Below are 16,038 nucleotides of genomic sequence, written 5' to 3' on the forward strand. Positions count from 1 at the left end.
ATTTGGTGGTGATGTTAGTCTACCTTCCAGTGCTGTTGTAAGGAAGAAGGAGGCAATGCATGCAGAGTGTGGTGTGCCCTCCATGGTGTGATGTCTAAACACTGCAGAATGCAGCTGGCACTTTCTTCCAGTGAGTAAAAGTTTTTGCTGTCAAAGGGCATGGACTTTTGTGAACTTTAGCCTTGGATGACTGCTCAGTGAGTGTGAAAGTCCCACCATAACCTGAGCAGTTAATAAAATCTATTGCCCCATGATGGATTTTTTCATCAAGTAGAATTGATCTGTCCTCCTTGTGATTTGCGAGATGGAGGGAAAACAAAAAAAAAATGCAATCAGGATTGCTGGTGCCCCTGACAGAACTCTGTTCTGTCAGTCTTTTAAGGCTTGAAAGTAACTGAAGGCTGTGGCCCTCGTTCCTTTGATTTATTGAAAATAAAGCACTCTTGATTAACATTTTAATAAAGAAGGCCTTTCTTCTGGCACTCATGGTCTGAGGAGCTATTATTTCCTGCAACACAAATCTATTCCTTCTTGGCATGGAGAAAAATTGCCCTTTTCCAGAAATCCTTTTTTTAAGTGATCTTTTAAGGTGTTACTTGTACACCCCAAAGTGAGAGCTTTGTTAGGGCGCTGTGTTTTGCGAGGGCTGCACTTACAATATGTGTGAGGCAAAAATAAGGATGATTTGTGAAGAAATCATCCTTGTAAAGCTATTGGTTCTGGTCATCAGCCTTTATCCAATGCTTTGGTGATGCTGCTGCTGATCTATTTGGGAAGTTGGCTAGCACTCAAGGCAGTCTCTCTCCCTCTCTCTCTCTCCTCAAAGGCTGTTCCACAGTGAAAATATGCTCAGTGCAGCTGAGTGCATGAATGAAAAAGCCTCCAGTATCTTCTAGGCTTGCAAAATGCAGCACAACACTCAACTCAGCTTGGCTTTCCTCCTGTCCCAGGTAAGGAATTTGGTTGTTTGGTCCTGGGGGTTGCGTGCCTGTGTGTTGATCTATGTTTCTTTCTCTCTATCTCTCTCTGTGTGTTTTTTAAATGCATTTGGCTATTTGGAAACCTCTGATTTCTCAACAATCTCACACCGCTGGGAAAACACACACACACATGCGTTGGAGTGTGGATGTGAGAAGAGAATCTCCTATGTGAAAAATGCCTCTGTGGTTTCCAGTGACAGGAAAATTAGCGAGATAATACCTCTCTCTCTCTCTGTGTGTGCAATGCAAATTGTATTTTCTTCACATGGAAGAGAGTAGGAATCGCTGAAGGCTGGTGGCGGCAGCAGCGGCAGGATTTTCCAGCACCTTAAACGCTTCAACTTTGAATTGGCTTCTCCCTGGCTGTGGCTTCTGCCAGGATTCTTTGCAAGCTGATCGTCGTGTTTATTCGCCCTCCCTTTTTTTAAAAAAAAAAGGAGAAGAAGGGGTATGGGGAAGATTCGTTTGGAGAAAATGTGGATGAATTAAATACTTTCTTCTCCCTCTCCCTCTATGCCCTGCCTCCTTGGTGAATTTGTAAAATCGAACATTAATGTCTTCCTCGAAAGCCTCCACCACTTCTCCGTGCGACAGACCCCTCTCTTCCCAAAAGGCAGAGAACACACACACACAGAGACACGCACACGGGCTTTAAAAAGCCAGGAGGCTGTGGTTCCCCGCTGTTGCTGTCAGTCAAAAGCCGAGGAACTAGAGCTCTCCAACTTCTGCGCTCCTCCTCTGCTTTCCCTCCGTGAACACCATACAGATGTCATTTTAGGAAGTAGCGTGTGATGTTCAAGGCTCCTTTGTTGTCGTTCGGCGTGATGCTCTTCCATCCCCCTCTTCGTCCCCCTCTCCTTTTGCTCCTCTCGGGAGCTTCGGCTCCTTCATTCAGCGACGAGCCTCTCGCTTGGATCCTGGGGATGGTCCTCCATGGTGATAAAAAGTTAATTCCCCGTTGGCTTGGGGACTTGACTCGCTTCGGGTTTTAACCCTTGAGGGAGTGCAGGAGTCAAAAGCTTCAGGTGGCGTCGTCTTCTGTGGGTTTGGTTGCATGGGGCTGAGGTCTTCCGAAAGAGGGGAAGGACGGCGTCTCAGTGGAAGGGCATCTGCTTTGAGTGCAGAAGGTGCCCGCTTTGATCCCTAGGTAGTGCTGGGGAGGACTCTTATCTGAAACACTAGACCGCTGCTGCCAGTCAGTGTAGACAATACTGAGCTAGATGGACCAGTGGTGTAAGGCGGCTTCCTATGTTCCTAAAAGACCAGATGTAGGAAGCTGCCTTATATAAGGTCTGCCTATTTGTCAATCCAGGACACTACAGTCTGTCCTCCTGACTGGCAGCAGCTCTCTGGATTCTTGGGTAGAGGTCCTTCTTATCACCTGCTACCCGATCCTTTTAGTTAGAGATGCCAGGGATGGAACCTGAGACCCTCTGCATGCAAAGCAGGTACTCTAGCACTGGCTCCTCCACACTTTGCCAACCCTCTCTGTTTATGGCATATAGAAAGACGTTGCAAAGATTCATCTGTCCTCCTACTTTAAAGCCTTCTATTGTACCTGCCGAAATGGATTCCCATGTATCTTTTGGAAGTGAAGCCATGAGGACTAGGAGTTGTATGGGTGCAAGTAACAATCCACAAGAAACCTGCTGCAGCAGGGTAGATTCAAGTGAGTGCTCATGACTTGGACTGGGGACATAGTGAAGGCACCACAAATTGACTTGCTTGGCCCTGGCGATGGCTTGTGCAGTGAGATAAGGACAAGGTCTGCCTTTTATTGGCGTAACCCATATTTTGAAAGTTTTCCGGCATGTGGCAAGCGGAGATCTGGGCAAATGCTGGAGCAACTCTCACGACTGGTTGCTCCACCAAAAATACGAACGCTGTTGTGAGGGTTTTCCTACAGACTCTCCATGTTCAAATAATGCGGTTGCATGAAATTGGCTCTTAGACCCATACCCCAATGTTAGGGAAGGAAGAGCTGTGGCTCTTCTCTCTTAGTGATGCTTGACTAAGGCTGTAGTATAAATTGGATGGCTTGGAGATCTTCAGGGTAAAGTGAGACTCAACCATGGTTAATAGTTTTATGTGAAAGCCATGGAGTGGATTTGCTAACTGAGATGTCTTTAAGTGCCTTTGAAGCAATAAAATGTATGGTGTGGGCTTAATTTACATGGCAACCACATACAGTATGTTGAGGACATTTGAAATGTGTGCAAGTGGTCCATGGAAGGGGGAAACTGCAAACAGACAATGGAAGTGGACGGGACAGAATGCAATTAGTAATAATAAAAACAACTGATGAAAGGTTTACATTGTTGCCACTGTCCAATGCATTCATGCACTCTTGAACCTCAGAGGATTGTGGTACTTGCGATGTTGCTACTAATGACAAAAAAGGTGTCAGATGTTCCTTTCCTGTAGCATGTGACTTGGCTCACTTGCTGGAGTTATCTACTTTGCTGTCCTAATGTATGATGCATCACATTGTCTCTCCTGCCTAGCAGCACACTGTGATGTGGAAGGTTACCCCTTTAAGGTTTCTGTACTCGTACCCTGAGAGCTGGACTTCCCACCCAAGATCAGGGAGAAAGAGAACTGAAATAGCAGTAAAGGAAGGAGGCAGATGGAGAAAGAGAGAAGAGCAAGGGCTGGTAGAAGTAAAATGTTGTGATTAAAATTCTGCTGATTGTGACCTCCTTGCTAGGAATAAAGTACACAACATTGGTTCCAAACCCTGTTCATCGATTAAGCTTCTTAGATGCCTTTGGACAAGTCACTATATCTCAGCCTGACCAACCCCACAGGGTTGTGCTGAGTTTCAAATGCTGATTTGAGCTCTTTAGAAGAAGGGCATTCAGGGGACACCCATGTAATTTTTCTTTAAAAAAAATAAATAACACCTTGCAGGATCCGAGCTGTTTCCTGTCTCATGCCGGTCTGTTCAAATTTCATTTACTGATCTGTCAATTCCTTTCTTATCAGCATGGCTGGTATGTGTGAAAGTCACTCTCCCTTTCCTTCTCACCTGTATTTCTTGGCTTGTACATGTGGATGGTCCACATTCTCCCGTGTCTGAAATCTCATTGTTAAGAGATCAAACAATATTGGTTGACAGGAGGACCTAATGTGATTTAATGCTTATCCTCAGAAGATGATTCAGTGTCAGAACTCAGTGATGACACACATTGAGCAACTGGGGGGGGGGAGAAAGACTAACTCTGAACTCTGAGTATGTGTGAAGTGCCCCTCCCTCAGTGGTGAAAGAGCTAAAAGGGAGGGGCAAAGCTTGCAAGCTGGAACAGGTGATTTGCTAGTCTCCTTTTGGAAAGCAATGACTCTGTAGTATTGCACTTTTTGTGGTGGAAATATTGGGGAAAAGAGGCATTGATGAGAATCTAAGCAACAGCTGGTGAGATGATGGGGAGGAAAAGGTTGCTGTTAAAGAGGCTACTCAGATGGATTGTTTGACTCGGATAAATGCCATACAATAGCAGAACTAAAGGGTACAAAATGGGAGATGCTACCTGCATTCAGCCATCTGGCAAGGCTCATTGTGGCAGTGATATTTTTCTCTTTCAAGTAGCAGCTACAACTCATTCTTCCTTGATATCCAGTAAGTGGAAATGGCAGACATTGATCTTGATCAACTGATTTATAAGCCATATAAATCTGTTGCTGCAGTGCCTTTCAGGGAAGATGTAAGTTAACAATCTAAGTTTGGGTCCCGGTGATTAGGGAGGAAAAGTATTGTCTGAGCAATGTGTGCTGAGCAGCAGTCCCATGAAAAGTCAAAACATGCAGAAATCACTCAATAGGGGAAAATGATTTTTTTTTAAAAAAAAACACCTCATAATTCACTCCCAACAGAATTTTATGAGACAATCCCCCAATGATCCTCTTTTTAAGGTGAGGGGAAACCAGGGCTGAGGAGTGTTCAAAAGCTCTGGGTCTTCACACGTTACGTAGAAGCAACAGCAGGGGACCTGTGACCGAATTGTATTCCCCCTTTCTGTGAGCTGTATTCAGTAGACCCTCAGAAAATGAATGTGCATGACTAACTTTGGTTCATTAGTTTCAAGGGGGCTACTCTGAGTAGGTCTTAGCATTCTTCAGGTATTTGAAAGGTTGTCACACAGAGGAGGGCCAGGATTTTTTCTCAATCATCCCAGAGTGCAGGACATGAATAATGGGCTTGGGGTACAGGAAGCCAGATTTTGACTGAACATCAGGAAAAACTTCATTTCTATGTTCACCTCTATTTCTAAGGAGAGACAGATTTGCCTATGTCTCTTCCATGTCAGTTCCACATATATTTAAGCATAAGTCCATTGAGTCTTATTTCCCATGTTTTTTGTTTTAAAAATTTGAAACACTCACATTTAAATAGCATACATTTGCCCTAAAAACACATATTGGCATACATTTTTGGATGCACTTTCTCTGAAATACATTTTGCCCCTAAAATATGCATTTTTCATGCAGCTTTTGAACCAAAACTGCATTGCAAAACTTGTAGTAGAAGTGCACAACCTGATAGATAATTGACTGATTGAAACCTCTGTGCAGAAAACTCCAGAGCTTGGAAAAGTTACTTTTTTGAACTACAACTCCCATCAGCCCCAGATAGCATGGCCACTGGATTGGGCTGATGGGAGTTGTAGTTCTAAAAAGTAACTTTTCCAAGCTCTGGAAAACTCTGTGTAGAAGTTTGTGAAGTCTGGGCACTGTAAATTAGATCAGTTTGCTTTAAAATTGCAGACCAAATGAACTCCCCCCTCCCAATTGCTCTTAGTTTCTAAAATGAGGGAGCAAGGTGTACACACTGCCAGTATTCCCTAGAACTGACACTGGAATGGAGGTGCAGGCCCTACTCTTTAGTTTGCCTTATGATCAATCCAGCTATTAGTTTCATGCTTGACTTCATGTCACAAACATGATGTGTGTGTGTGTGTGTGAGGATTACTGGTCCGGTGACAGGCGCTCTTAACATTATAAATGTCTATATACCCCCGCACAAGGCTAGGATTATAAATATGGATAGTATATGGAATCAACTATCTGTTTATCTAGCGACGCTGGAATGTTCATTCCCCACCCATAAAATGATTCTTTGCGGGGATTTTAATGCCAGGATGGGCCCTGGATGTCTGGATGACTTTTCATCCAATCATGGGCCACCTCTTTCCCTCTTCCCAAATGCTAGAACTTCCTGTGACCAGATTACTAATAAACAAGGCTTGAGGTTAATTGAACTAACATATGAACACCAGTTACTGTGCCTGCATGGTTCTTATTTAGACCATTCTAATGGTACGCTCACCTTTCTTAACAGCCGAGGAGCCAGCGTGATCGACTATATAATGATTTCGACCACGCTGGCCCCTGTAGTTCATAAGTTTTCGGTACTGGACAGAACCGAAAGCGACCATTTTCCTTTGCTATTGGTCTTACATTTAGTACAACCTCTGTCCCCGCCGGCTTTGCCATCTTTGAACGGCCTCCAGATAGCAGATCGTAGAATTCGTTGGTCTTTAAATCTACATATTTCTACGTCTCAGTTACTTAGAAATAACTTCTTTGCTGAAATTTGACAAGCAGTCATAGACTCGAAGTTAGATGCCTTTGATGCATACCACCAGATTATAGTATTGCTTAAACCCCTACTAACCAAGGACGTTTCTGTTAGTACCATTCACCATAGAAACGAAAATTGGTTTGATTTTGAATGTAAAATAGCTAAACGTCAGTTATCTAAATACACACGGATCACTGTTACTGAACTTAAGGGCCCAAAATTTTTCCCTCCTTCAGCCGGGGCCAGGAAGATCTCCATGCTCCTTTACGCCGATGATATGACCCTCCTCTCCCTTACTCCTATAGGTCTGAGAAGGCTATTGTCGAGTTTAGAGATCTATTGTAAAAATGAAGGCCTCTACATAAATTATAAGAAAACAAAAATAATGGTATTTGGTAAGAGGCATCAAATGCATAAATGGTCTATTGGATCTCATGCAATAGAACAATGCCGTTCTTTCAAATACCTAGGTATCCATTTCCAAGATACCCTTGATTGGACAAGACATTTGATAGTCACTAAATTAACAGCTGTGAGAGAGGTAGGGAAAATCCTTAGATTCTACAGGACTTCGGGGGGTCACCTCGTGGACCCTGCCTTAAAAATCTTTCAAAGTAAGGTAAACCCACAGATTACCTATGGAGCAGCAATCTGGGGTTGGATAACCCCTTCTCTAACACAGCTAGAAATGATCCAAAATAACTTTCTGAGACGCCTTCTTTGCCTACCCCCTGGCACGCCTGCCACTTTTTTAAGAACCGAAACTGATTTTCTCCCAATTCGCGCTCGAATACATAAATCTCTAATGTCATACTGGTCAACTTTATCTAACTCAAATTCTAAGATCTTGGCGAAGACTTGTTTTGAGGCGGCTATATATGATAATTTTTGGTCCTCTAAATTCCAGGCGATCCTTGCTGAATATCACATTCCAACAATGCCTATTAAAGCACTATATAAGTATAATATCCATGAGCAGTTAACATACTACTGCTCTTGGATGGACGACCTGAAAATTTCTAACTCTAAGTTTTCTAGATGGTATGGCCTTTTTAAACTGGATCATAAAAGGGCAAACTATCTAACTTACCATCTACCAAGCCACCTAAGACAGGCCTTCACAGCCCTGCGATTTCAAACCATGCCCAGTGCTATGCTAACTGGGCGCTATCAAAATATTCCTTATGAACAGCGGCTTTGTATTTGCCAAGGAGGGAAAGTAGAAGACTTGATCCACTACTTATTTGAATGCCCGATTTACGAGCACCCTAGATCTAGATTCATTGACATATTAATTAACCGGATTGGTCCTGAAATGGTTAATCAACGTATTTCTTATCTTTTAGCTGATAACGATTACTGGACCACTTATCAAGTGGCCCACTATGCCCTCGCAGCTCCAAATCTGAGAGCCAAATATCTAGTTAAATATGGTGCCCAGGTTGACTAGAGTTCATTATTTTGTATAGTTTTACACAGTTTTCTAAGTCATTTTATGTTTTTAATCAATTTTAATATAAAGTTAAATCTGTAATTGTTAATTTATAATATTCTCGCTGTTTACCTGACTGTTTTATATGTTGATTGCGATGGCCTATGGCCTGCAATAAAATCGTTGTTGTTGTTGTTGTTGTGTGTGTGTGTTTTGGGGGGGAGAGGGAGTTGTTCACCCACTAAGATTGGCTAGAAATTTATTTATTTATTTATTTATTGCACTTGTATACCGCCCCATAGCCGAAGCATTCTGGGCGGTTTACAGAAATCAAAAACATTAAAACAAATATACAATTTAAAACACATATTTTAAAAACAATGTAAAACACAATTTTAAAATTTAAAACAATATAAAAACAATTTTTAAAAAAACATGCTAAAATGCCTGGGAGAAGAGGAAAGTCTTGACCTGGTGCCGAAAAGATAACAGTGTTGGCACCAGGCGCGCCTCGTCAGGGAGATCATTCCATAATTTGGGGGCCACCACTGAGAAGGCCCTCTCCCTTGTTGCCACCCTCCGAGCATCCCTTGGAGTAGGCACCCGGAGGAGGGCCTTTGATCTTGAACGTAGTGTATGGGTGGGTTCGTATTGGGAGAGGCGTTCCATCAGGTATTGTGGTCCCAAGCCATGTAAGAAATGATGGGAATAATTTTGTTGTTGTTGTTATGTGCCTTCAAGTCGATTATGACTTATGGCGACCCTATGAATCAGTGACCTCCAAGAGCATCTGTCATGAACCACCCTGTTCAGATCTTGTAAGTTCAGGTCTGTGGCTTCCTTTATGGAATCAATCCATCTCTTGTTTGGCCTTCCTCTTTTTCCACGCCCTTCTGATTTTCCCAGCATTATTGTCTTTTCTAGTGAATCATGTCTTCTCATGATGTGTCCAAAGTATGATAACCTCAGTTTCATCATTTTAGCTCCTAGTGGTTGTTCTAACACCCAACTATTTGTCTTTTTCGTGGTCCATGGTATGCACAAAGCTCTCCTCCAACACCACATTTCAAATGAGCTGATTTTTCTCTGATCCACATTTTTTATTTTGCTAATATGTGCCTTAGGAAGGGCTTTGAGAAGCCAGCATTCAAATTGAAACAATCACTTGAGCTCTAATTGCAAAGGGAAAGGCTTGTAAGGATGATGCACTCAGAAAGTTTATTTTTCTAATATATAGTGAATTATAGAAAACACACAAACTAGCAACTTTTTCATATTTCTCCAGAAGAGGGCTCCCTGCACAGTGTGAAAACTAGCATTAAGATTCAAACAGCTCTGGAAGGAAAGGGAAGGAATGGGTCATAGCTGCATAGGGAAAAGAGGGGGGAAGATCACATTCCATACTGAAGTGGTGTCAAAATAACTTGAAGGACTGAACTCTGAGTTTCTTCCTCAACTTGATCTTTTGTTGATACCAACCTAGTGTAATACTCGATCATTAGGTGTTGTCAGAGAGATGAGTGTGGCTGTGGAGGGGGGGGAATGAATAATTGATTGAAAATGTTGCTTCCCTATGAGAAAGCAAAAATAAACACCAGGTTTTCCTACTGTGGATAAGTGTTTTGAATAGGCAGCAGGTTTGCAGTATTTATTGTTGGCTCTGAAGGAAAGAAAGGGGAGATGGGTGCACAAGGCGACACATGGTTAAATCAGTCTGGATGATGTGCAGCAAAATAATGCATATGCACATTACGAGTGCTTAAACTTTAATTGATGTCTGTGTGTTTGAATGGGGAACATGATTTGGCATATTGCAGTTGATAACACGCATGATAATATGTGTGATTATGATCCTGGTCTGCGTTATGAAAATGTAGAACTGATTGTGCAAGTTAAGTGTCCTGAATATGCACACAAGTAGAAGTGTTGTTGGAAAGAATGGGCCATATATTGTACGTTCCTGTCATTGAAGTCAATACTATTTGCTGACATGATTAAACCATGACTTGTGCATCTGTCTAGGGGCCAGTTCATCTTATCACGATAATGCAGAGCTGCCACCTTCTTCTCTAGGTGGATCCGAGGGATGCCCTAATATTTGTAGAGAGGAAGTTGGAACAGATTTCTTTATAGTGCTTACTGCCTTGGAGAAGCCATTGGTCAGCCTGGGTGGGTGGAGTCAGGCGAGATCTGAAACGTTCTTCCCTGTGAGGCTGTAGTTATGTAGCTCACCACTTGGGGCAGTGATCAGCAATTCCTTACAAAGGGAGATAGATGAAGAAGGATGCAGTTCCTCCCCACACCACTGAGAGTGCCCCACCCTAGCGATGCTGGGATAGGAAAATGCTGAAACATTTGCCTGAGTTTAAGTGGTGTGTACACACAGAGAGAGAGAGAGAGAGCAAACTATCTGGGGATTATCCCCACTCTGCAGGTGTATCATGTGGATCATACTGAGGGCTTACTTTGGACACAGTTCATGATGCTGCTCCATTCCAGACTGATACCCATAACAGAAAGCAAAAACAAAGCACAGGGGAACTTTTCAGGATGTGCAGTGTCACACATGACACAATCACCCCACAGATCTTTGGGTGTAGAGAAAAGATTTTCATCACCACTCCCAATCATGCTTGAATCGTGGCAGATTCTTTTGAGAGCTGAGCCACATACAGGCAGATTTATGCAATCACACCATGCTGGCACAGAAACTGGCACCGGTGAGAAGCAATCTCATTTCTTATCTTTTAAAGAACAAGCTACTAGCCCTTGAGGCTGTATGCAGGATAGGTCTGAGAATGTGTGTGTACAGTGCCCACAAAATCTCCAAACTCAGAGTAGTTGCTGAGCAAGATTTCTAGGGATCAGGTGGGTGAAGCTTGTGGGACTTCTTCAGGAAAGCGTTCCTTAGAAGAGGTGTCACAACAGAAAAGGCCCTTCTCCTGGTCAATGTCCCTTTATCTGTAGCTGTTGAAGGAATCTGAAGCATTTCCTCCCTGAATGGAAAAGAACGTATGGGAGCATCATTGTAAGTGAATGTGACTACTTAAAACAGAGGTGGGGGGACTCTGGCCCTCCAGATGTTGTTGGTCTCTTGCTTCCATCATCCCCACCCATATGGCCAATTAGCAGGGATGATGGGAGGTGCAGTCCAGTAACTTTGGAAGGCCAGAGGTCCCCTGATTGAAAATTAAACTGCTAGTTCAGCCTTCCCCAATCGCATGTTCCCAAGATTTCTTTGACTACAAATCGCATCAGCCCTAGTCTGCATGGTCAGTGGTCAAGGGTGATGGGAGTTGTAGTCCAGCAACATTTGGAGGGCCAAAGGCTCCCCACCCCTGATAGAAATAAAAAGGTCAGATTTGGTAGCTATAATATCTTTGTCCAGCCTGTCTGTGAGGGTGGTTCTAGATTTATTAAGCAGGTAGCTTAGCTGCAATTGTGAAATTACATGCACTATACTTCAGTTCATTGTTAGCCCAAACCACTAGTGCCTTGCACTGCAGTTTTTGCCCATCCCTGTAATTAAGAGAAGCAGAGACGATTAATGCAAAATTACCCGCCGAATGAAATGTTTTTAATTTGGATTTTCCCCTGTTGTCCTATGAATCCTTAATTTGTTAACATAAAACTAGATTCCCTTTCTATATTCTTGATTACTCAGGTTCCTCCTTACCAGGTGCAACTCTACAGAAGGCATACAATGTGTTTTGCAGGATTAACCCACCCTGTCCCTATTCATAGTTTTCCAAGTTGTCAGGACTCTTTCCCACTCATATACCGCTTATTTTCGACTGATGGAACCAGCCCATTTGGCTTCAGGCTCCTGGTCTGTGTTGGATGTGCATATCGCTTTCTGTTAGGCTAGGCTTTGGATCAAACAGCTTTATTATGTGTTGGCAGCTCTCTGTTGACCTTCCCCGCTGCCATTTCCACCACAGTGAAGTGTAAAAGTGGAATCTCATCTCTCAAAAAACACCAGTGTGACTCTCTGCAAGTCAGAAAGGCTACCAAGGCCATGTGTATACAACAACCCAATAGGACTTTGAGGTCTTCTTTTTCTCTTGTAAGCATTCCAGTAGGAATACCATCAGCAATAACACTGTAGGGCAGGTGTGGGGAATATCTGTAGCCTTCTAGATGTTGCTGGAGTACAGCTCTTATCATCCCTGGCCGTTGGTCAGGCTTGCTAGGGCTGGTGGGAGTTGCAGTTCAGCAACTTTTGGAGGGCAAAAGATTTCCCACCCCTGCTGTCAAGGAATAATAACTGGTCCAAGAAGACTGGAGTAAATTAGGGCTCTTGAGGAACATTCACACAACTGATGGATGTTCACCTGCTTTAAGGAACAAACTTCCTGGTAAAGAGAGAGGGGGATTGGCTTAAATGTAGGACACTGCCAGTGTGTGAATACAGGAAGCTGCCTTAAACATGGCCAAATTGATTGTCGGTCCACCAAGTATTGTCTACTCTGATTGTCAGCAGCTGTCCCAGTTCTCAGACAAGGGTCTTTCTCATCACTTCTGTTTGCTCCTTGAAGGGACTGCCATTCTTGAATGCTCACTTTCTAAACCCCTGAACTGCAGTAATTTTGATTCATCTGTAAGAGGCCTACAATTCTCATTCTCATTCTCCCAGTGTAATGACAAACTTCTGAAATGCAATAGTCTCACTTTTTCTCTCTCTTCCAGAGCCCAAAACTGCTTCCCAGGGGAAAGTGAAGCTCTGGAAAACAGCTTTGCTTGAAGCTCTGGATTCTTTGGCCTCGAGGCATCCAGGAAGGCAGATTTGTTGCTTCTATGTGCTACCTCACTCCTGCCTTGTCAGGTTTATTTTACTAATTTCCCTAGAGATGGGCCCTGTGTCCTTTCCCCTGGGAACCAGTGAACAGGGCAATCATAAAACCATCAAATTATCATCCTTTAGAATTGAGGTAAATGCAAATATACTTAGGTTCATGGAAGTTGAAGGCATCCTGCTTTGAAGAAGATAAAAGTGCTAGCATGCCTTGTTCTTGGTGTTGAATATATACAGTAGAATTAGGATGGAAATCTAGCATTCTTGCAAATTCAGAATTACCTGTTTTCTTGTCCTTATCCTTAGGACATCAGTGTCCCTTCTTCTTCTTCTTCTTGTGTGTGAACCTTCCCTTCTACCACACAGATAATGTAATTTATGGGCACTCTCCACTGCCAGTACATGCTGATACTCCAGTAGTGGCTCCTCTTCCAGATCTTGACCTTCCACTGCAAACCTGTATCCTTATCCTCTAAAAGATTTGATTGTAATGGGAGTGGGGGTGGCGAGCAGGAAGGAAAACATATTCCTTTTGAATCCTTGTATCATGGTCAGCTAGTAACAAGGTTGCCGTAGCATTCTGTAATGAAAGGATATTGATTCTTCTACAGTGTTAAGTAGATACCCAGTGAAATGTTACAGTATGTGTATATTTTTACCTGGTTGCATCTTCAGCAGTACACAGCCAATAGCTGTGGCCTGACAACACAGTGGAAACTCACTCTCTCATCGCAATCAGACTTAGCAGCAAAGTGTCACTGATGCAGGACTGGAGCAAAATAGTGCCAGGGATGCTTCTTGAGGAATTGGTTCTTTGAAGAATTCTGAAGCTAAAAGATCTAATCTCTAGGACTGATGTGCAGATCAGAATATGCAGTGCAATCCTATGCATGCTTGCTCAGAAGTAAGCCCTGTTGAGGTCAATGGGTCTTGCTTCCTTAACCAGCCCCTTTTTGTTTGGTATGGTTTTATTCTGTTTGTTTTGCATTTCCCAAATGTTCTGACAGCTTTCAGCTCACAAAAGCTGGCTCAAAATACATTGAGGAGGAAATATGCTTTTCAGAACACATATTTAAATGCAAATTTTGTATAAATTTCTTTTTTTTTTAGAAAAATGCAGATTAATGTGGAAAGGACACACAGTGAATTTATGGGTGAATATATGCAAAAGTGATGTAGACTGGAAACAGACTTAGGGTGTATCTAGACTTAGAGTAGACCCAATAAAATGAATAGGGCTTAAGTTAGTCATGATACAAAGTTCCATTCATTTCAGTGGGTTTCCTCTAAGGATGGTTAGGGATGGAAGGATCTGTCAATTTTGGTTCTCTCCGTTTCTCATTTTCTCATTTTTCCAGTCTTAAATTCAGTTCTCCACATTTCTGCAGCAATTTGCATGTTTTTTTTAATTCTCATATTTTCCAGCATTGTAGTGCAAATTTCTCCTAACAAACACATTTTTTTGTAGGCAGGTTTGATTAATGTACACATTTTTCAAGCAATTTCTCGGCATATAATGCATTTTTGTATGTTATTTTCACTCATATGTTCATTTGTATGCACACTTTCCCTTAACACATGCCTTTTTGGCAACATTATTTCATTGACAAACTGCATTGCAATATTCAAATACATCTGAATTTCGAAGATGGCTGCATTTGGGTTCTCTTGTTGTTTCAGAAACTGCAAATTTCATAGATTTGGCTTGAAATGCAAACTGAATTGAATTTCTGGCCCATCCCTAAGTATGACTAAGCCTGGATCCAACCCTTTCTCCTGCTGTTGTTTTTAAAATTTCCCTGGGGATTTACTTGATGGTGCCATGTGCTGCAGTCACATGGCATGGAATCCATTAGTGTGAACTTCACTCAGTTGATCGGTTCCACATTTCCGTAGTTGTTGCTTGAGTGTCTTTTTACAGGAGGATCCACAACAGTTTAGTTGCACCCAAACAATCTGCGTTTGTGTCGGAATTGCTTTTTAATATGCTTTTAACCTTTTTTTTTAAAAAAAGATGCTTTGAAAGCTTTTAAAAATGTTTTTAAAGATGTATTGTTTTAATGTATTTTAAAGTCTGTTTTTATGATGCTTTAAAGTGGTTTTAGTTCTTTTGTTTGCTGCTCTGGCTCCTGCTGGGAGGAAGGGCAGGATATAAATAAAATAATAAATAAATAAAATAAAATAAATATACATTGGCTAAGATTGGGACTCCTCCCACAGGGCTCAAGAGGAGGTGATTGGACCCGAATCTGAGTCCTTTTGCCTAAAACTGGCTGACTGTTAGACATCAGCAGGGCTCCAGAGTCCAGAGCATCAGCAATAGGGAAGCTTGTCTGTCTAAAAGGTGATGTCTGAAACCCTAGAAATATACATGGCCGGGCACTGGAAATATCCCACCTTGTATACCTCTCCAGATTTACCATACATGGACAAAAATTCTATTGATAAGTTAGGCCATCTCATGGTATTTATATAGACCAGCCAAATGTTTTACCTCTGGTGACAACAGTGAGATTTCTATATTTGTTGACCACTGGGGTTGAAACACATCTGTTTTTCAGTATTATTATTCGTTATATGAACTTGATGTTCAGACATCACCTTCTGTTGTTGTGTTCACAATGAGTGCATTTTAGAAACTTCAGTTATATGTCCCATGTATGCTCATGTTGGAAAGATTAAAGCTGAAGTATATTTTATACATATTTTAAGAGCAATTCATATATATGGTTTAGTTCCCCTCTATTCAGCACTGGTTAGGCCTCATCTTGAATACTGCATCCAGTTCTGGTCTCCGCACTTCAAGAAGGATGCAGACAAACTGGAACAGGTTCAGAGGAGGGCAACAAGGATGATCAGGGGACTGGAAACAAAGCCCTATGAGGAGAGACTGAAAGAACTGGGTATGTTTAGCCAGGAGAAGAGATGACTGAGGGGAGATATGATGGCACTCTTCAAGTACATGAAAGGTTGTCACACAGAGGAGGGCCAGGATCTCTTCTCAATTGTCCCAGAGTGCAGGACACGAAATAATGGGCTCAAGTTGCAGGAAGCCAGATTTCGACTGGACGTCAGGAAAAACTTCCTAACTGTTAGAGCTATACAACAATGGAACCAATTACCTAGAGAAGTAGTGGGCTCTCCGACAGGGGAGGCATTCAAGAGGCAGCTGGACAGCCATCTGTTGGAAATGCTTTGATTTGGATTCCTGCATTGCACAGGGGGTTGGACTTGATGGCCTTATAGGCCCCTT

The 16,038-nt window shown here is 42.4% G+C and overlaps 1 protein-coding gene across 1 annotated transcript in view; it reads left to right on the forward strand.

The window, feature by feature from the left end:
* Window positions 1-794: 794 nt before the first annotated feature.
* Window positions 795-16,038, forward strand: part of CDH13 (cadherin 13) — a 793,102-nt gene continuing 777,858 nt past the window's right edge. The window contains exon 1 of the mRNA XM_061594241.1: window positions 795-950. Coding sequence (XP_061450225.1) covers window positions 906-950 — 45 coding nt within the window. The 5' untranslated portion in view covers window positions 795-905. The remainder of the gene's footprint in view (window positions 951-16,038) is intronic.

The sequence above is a fragment of the Rhineura floridana genome, chromosome 13, assembly GCF_030035675.1.
Source record: "Rhineura floridana isolate rRhiFlo1 chromosome 13, rRhiFlo1.hap2, whole genome shotgun sequence".
In the NCBI taxonomy this organism is placed as follows: Eukaryota; Metazoa; Chordata; class Lepidosauria; order Squamata; family Rhineuridae; genus Rhineura; species Rhineura floridana.